The sequence below is a fragment of the Cannabis sativa genome, chromosome 6 (assembly GCF_029168945.1).
Source record: "Cannabis sativa cultivar Pink pepper isolate KNU-18-1 chromosome 6, ASM2916894v1, whole genome shotgun sequence".
Taxonomy (NCBI): Eukaryota; Viridiplantae; Streptophyta; class Magnoliopsida; order Rosales; family Cannabaceae; genus Cannabis; species Cannabis sativa.
The window spans coordinates 73,005,690-73,011,963 of record NC_083606.1 but is presented as its reverse complement, the minus strand read 5'-3'; the positions used below and the strand labels follow the sequence as shown (position 1 = coordinate 73,011,963).

Below are 6,274 nucleotides of genomic sequence, written 5' to 3'. Positions count from 1 at the left end.
AAAGAAAAGAAAAAGTCCCAAAGAACACATGAAAGAAATGGTTTAGGCTCAATATAACTCACTTAAAATAAAATAAAATGAATTTTTTTTTTTAAAAAAAAAAAAACCATAAAATTGGCTTTCTCCCAAGCAAATAACAACTATCAAAATCCTTTAAATAACTCCTAATTAAACAAAGTTTCCAATACCATATTAAGAAAATATGATCACTTATTACATCATAGAACATATGATAAACTAAAAGTAAAAAAAAAACCCACATAATAAAAACTAATTAAACATAATTAAATTCCCTAATGAAGGTCATCAATTATCACATAGGGCCAAATCTCATATTAGAGTCAGCTTGATTGTAAGGCCATTCAGTATTGTCAACCACTGAGCTAGGCATCAATGGTTGCAATGGTTGGCTCATCACATTCTCATCATTTTGTTGTAGCTCCCCTACTCCTCCAAATTCCAACATATTGTTGTTGTTACTACCATTAATTTTCAAATCATAATATTGACCATGTTGACCACCTTGATCTTCTTGAAAAAGATTAGTACCATTACCATTATAGTACTTATCAAATACATAATCATTAGAGTTCAATAGACTAGTAAAAGAGCCATTGTTGTTATGATAATTCATGCCAAATAGAGGAGCTTTTGAAGAAGAAGAAGTCATCTGATGTTGTTGTAGTAGCATTTGAAGCTTGATATCATTGTGAGAAGAAAGCAAATGTCTCATTCTCAAATTCAATTGTTTCATTTTGTTATCCAATTCAGAAGCAAACTCACAAAGTTGGTCACCATTAAGTTTTTCTTGCTTGCTACCATTACCAAGAACAATACCCTTTGACTTTTCTTTACTTTGACATAATTTCTCAATCTCCTTGTTGACTTTGTTGATTCTTTCCTTTAAGAAATCAGTCAAGTTTTGGAGTCTTTTTGAAGATGGTTTTTGAGTAGTTTTGGCAATTTTGTAATCATTGATTAGAGACCTTACTTTGTGAGGATCCTTAGGCCATGTGGCTATAGGATTATTTGAAGGTTGGTTGGTTGAATCTTTGATTATTAAGCAAACTTTAACATCACAAAGTGTGCTTAACTCATAAGCCTTCTTGATTAGACCACTCTTTCTCTTTGAAAATGTTACTCTTCTTGCTCTCTCATTTGGTATCAATTTCAATAGTAATGTTCTACGTGTCATCTTTACTTTTTTTTCTATAATGCAAAAAAAAAAAAACTCAATAAACATTTTGATAAATATAAATATAACATGGTAAAAAGATGACCACCAATGTAGGAAAATGAAAAATGAGTATTTTAAAACAAATTTAAGAATAATGTAGAAAGATATATAAATATATCTTGATATATAAAAATAATTATATATACTTTAAATTAATTTTAATTACATTCATTTATTAATGGAAAATTTTAATTTATATCAAAACAATCAATGAAATTTTATTGGAATCCACCAATAAATCTAATTAAATTATAAAATGAATTTAAATAAAGAAAGAAAAGAAAACATTAATTAATGAATAACAGAAAAAGAAATAGAAATAGTAGTTTGATAGTATATTCTAACTCTCTACTCTTATTCTCAAATTTCAGTTTTTGAAAAAACTATGTGGATCTAATAAATCTATTTCTTTTATAAAATTAAAAAACAAAAACAAAAACAACAAACATAAATATTAAATCAAATATCATAAAAATGATGAAATAGAAATTATATATAAATATTTCATGGTACCTTTAAAATTAAAGATAAATAAGCATTCAATTTACAAAAGCATAAACATATTTATAAATAGATCTATATTTCTTTATTTTTCTAATTAAATATTAAAAACACTACAATATATATATCATATAAACATGGGTGAGAGAATATATTCATATTTTAAGTTAATAGATCTATATATTTTTTCTTTGATCATCATTTTTTGTATTGAGTATATTATATATAAACAACCAATAATCTTCAAAAGAAATATCCATGCTAAGCATGCTTTATTAATTAATATTAATAATCTCACCTATTTGATTTGGTATCAATGTATCATAATCTAAATTAATATTAATAATCTCACCTATTTAATTGGGTATCAATGTATCATAATCTAAATTAATATATAATCACTTAAGCTAAAATTTGGGTATCATGCATTTTTTGTGCAAAGGAAATGTCATGCCCTAAAATGTGTGAAGAGAGGCTTATAATAATATAAATTAGAAAAATATAAATATAAATATAAATAATGCAAAATTTAAGAGATTAAAGTATGATCATACATAATATTGATCTACATAAATAAGAAGACAAAAAAAAAAAGTAATACCTCAAATTATTCTCACAATTCTTCCTCTACGATCAAAGGTTAATTTTTCTATCATGAGTTAGTAATACAAGAAAGCAATATATAAATAAATCAAAATGTATAAAAAAAAGAAATAAATAGAATATTGAGAGCCTAGAGAGTAATTTTGTATTTAATGCTGTCGTGTATTAAATACTATACATATTGTTTTTAATTATTTTTTCAATCAACCAAATCTTTTTCAATTGAGTAATTAATTTATTCACATTTTATGGGATAGTGTTTTTTTTTTTATAAAAGATTCAATTAAATAATGCAATCTTAATTTGTCTTTTATTTTGTAATTATAAACAATTCAATTCACAAAGATATATTGACAAAGTTAATAGAAGATTTGTTCAAATGCTAAGATAGCGTTTGGTTGGAAGTAATAAAATAGAATAGAATGAAAAGGAAACAATTTTCTTTCCATTTTTTTGTTTGGTTACATTTAAAATTATAATTGGAATTTCTGATAGACTTTTCCATTATTTTAGTAGAATGATTATTCTATTTTAAAATGAAAAGAAAGACAATTCCAATGAACGATTTGAAATTATCAATTTTTTGTATGTATTTTAAATTTTATTTCATTCCATTCTTATTTCAATTTTTATTCTCATCCCTATTTTTATTTTTATATTTATATTTCTCTCAACCAAACGCCACCTAATAGTTGTTGTTATAGTTGGTATTATCATCATTTTAAGCCTTGATTCCATTATGGGATTTGGCCTTATATGGTGATCAAATTATGCTTTTTTGGAATTTAATTATGTTTAATTAGCTTTTACTTAATTTGGTTTTTTTTTTGTCATATATTCTACGATGTAATGAATAACCATATTTTCTTAATATGATATTGAAAACTACTTTTGCTTAATTATGATAATTATCTAGTAGTATCATAAAAAATAGTAATTACTCTTTATAATATAATCTCATTTCGATTCTATTTCTATGCCTCTTCTCTTTTCTTCCCAATTAATAATGAATCAATTTATTTAGTGTAATTAAATAATTTAGCATATTTATCTGGTAATATAATTACATTTACTTACGTGTAATTTGAGATGACTGATTTTACATTGTATATAATTATTAAAAACTTTCTATTATAAACATTAATTATTAAAAAAAAAATTCGTATAAATACTAGCTACACAAACTATTATCATAATTATTTAATTGGTGCCGAAATTATATAATATTAATTTAGAAAGTTTTTTTGTTTTATAGAACTGTTTTGGAAGGTTATATACTAGTAATATTAGTAGTAAAAAACCATCGAAAAAGTATTCATAATATAAAGAAAAATCATGTGATAAATATAGATTTCCATTTTTTACGATCCATCATTTATTTTTATTTTTTTCTCTCTTTTTGTTACATATAAATAATATAGAATTCTTCTGCACTTGGATGTTACACTCTTTATCTATTTGGACATGCAAAGAATTTTTAGTTTAATTTTTTTTCATATATGTTATAATTATTTAAAATATCTTACAAAATTTTAAAAAATTTAGAATAATTTACAATATAGAATATGGTATTCAAACAGTTTAATTTACATGCATATAAAATAAAATAGTCACCCGTACAACATACTTTTTGAACTCTATTTCGGTGTGTTAAATTTTTCTTTAAATAACAAAAATTTGACTAAAAAATTATTTTTGATAACAAAACTGATGGGAGTGCATAAGTTCAATATTCTTTATTGTAGAATTGTTTAATAATATATATATCGATTTAAATAAACTATAATTTAAAAAAAAAAAAAATCAATTAGACATAAACAGGCAACCTTAATTTATAATTATTGTACTATTGAATAAAATAATAAAATCAATTCATTATATAACAAAGTCTCTGCTTTTTATTCTTCTTCAATATTCAATCATGGCTTCCATGGAAAATACAAAAACTCCAACTAATAATAGTAATAGTAAAGAACCACCTAAGGAAGACAGAAGATAGAAATCAAGAAATTGGAAAAGAAAAGCAACAAACAAGTCAACATCTCCAAACGATGCTCCAATTTGTTCAAGAAAGTCGTCGAGCTCAGTTTCTTTTGTGTCTAAGACAGTGACTGAGGAAAAAATTGTGAAAAAATTAATTTCAGGGACCTATTATTATATATATATATATATTTGTTGCATTTATTATACATGAAAATATATAAAAACAACAATTTGAGGGCCCCCATATATAGTCTCCATGTGCCTCCATCACCGATCTAGGGTGGCCGACCACCTTCGTCTTTTCTCCGAATGTCAAACTCTTCTCCTTTTGGAGACGCATTCGTAGATCATGTCGTTTTTAATAGTATGATATTTTTTTCTGTCAAAAAAATTAAAATAATATTCAAAATATATTATTAAATATTCTTTATTAATTAATGATCAAAACTAAAAACACATAAATATATTGCATACTATTTTATTTTATATCATAATTACCAGTAAATTTATGAATAACCATTAGTAATAAATAAATAAGAAGAAAATTAAAAGTTCACCACCACAAAATAATACCGTCAGACGAAGGCGGCCACCTTAGACACGCCAAGAACGCTGGCCGACTTTCTTGATCAAATTAGAGCGTCGTTTGGAGAAGGTGACTTGTTTGATGCCCTTCTTTTCCAATTTCTTTATTTCTATCTTTTGTCTTCTTTATTGTGATTCTCTACTATTATTATTAGTAGTTGGAGTTTTTGTGTCTTACATAAAAGTCATGATTGAATATTGAAGAAGGGTAAGAAGAGAGACTTTCTTATATTTTTTTTTGAGAATAGGCTTTCTTATATAATGTATTGATTTGATTGTTTTTTTTCTTTGACGCGGTATTTTATTATTTTATTCTATAGTAAAATTACAATAAATTAAGGTTGGGCATTTATGTCTAATTGATTTGTTTTAAGAAAAAAATAAATATGATTGACTTATTACTATAATTATTAAAAATATAGTTATAAATAATAGATATATTATTTATCGTTTAATTATTTTTTCAATCAATTAAATCTTTTTCAATTGAGTAATTAATTAATTCACATTTTATGGGATAGTATTTTTTTTATAAAAGATTTAATTGAATAATGCAATCTTAATTTTTCCATGAGAAGTGGAGTTCATCTTTTATTTTGTAATTTCAAACAATTCAAATCACAAATATTGACAGAGTTAATAGAAGATTTGTTCAAACCCTAATAGTTGTTATAGTTGGTATTATCATCATGTTAAGTCTTGTGCATATGTAGTCTTTATAATATTTATGAAAAAAACCCCTTTCCTTAATAACTTTGATCATGTTTTTGTTTATATCAATTAAAAATACTTTTATATTATATTTTATTAAAATCTACCAATTATTACGAGTGAGTTACCTAATATACTCTTGTCCATCTAAGCGTAGCACATGATTTATATTAATCTAAAAGGTATAATAGAGACATCATCTATAAAAAGTGGGTGTATGTTAAAGAATATGAAAATAAAAATTAAAATAGGTATACAACTTTTTACAATATACCAAATTAATTAGGCCCAATTAGTCCAAGCCCAAGGTCGTTGGTGTAGCCAATGCCAATTGCAAATGTTTACAAAAATATTATATTTTGAGCAAAAGTTTACAGTTTTACTGTCATACGGAAATTTTTATAAAAATACTGTCTTTTTATAAAACATCTGTAAAACAACAAAATAGAACAATACAAATAACAGTGGAACAACTAAAAAATAATTGTGGAACAACAAAAACTTAACACTGTACACAGTATAAAACTTGAACAGTATTTTTGAAAAAAAAAAAATTACCCCACATTAAAAAAGAAAAAAAAAATGGGAAATTTCAATGTGGTATAAAAACCCCCAATTACAAGTATTTACAAAAATATTATATTTTTAGCAAAA

General features: G+C 24.1%; 1 protein-coding gene across 1 annotated transcript; it reads right to left on the bottom strand.

Annotated features, from left to right (window-relative positions):
• Positions 1-313: 313 nt before the first annotated feature.
• Positions 314-1,195, bottom strand: LOC115695548 (floral homeotic protein DEFICIENS-like). The gene has a single exon (XM_030622606.1). The coding sequence runs from the start codon at positions 1,193-1,195 to the stop codon at positions 314-316; it is 882 nt and encodes a 293-aa protein (XP_030478466.1).
• Positions 1,196-6,274: the final 5,079 nt, after the last annotated feature.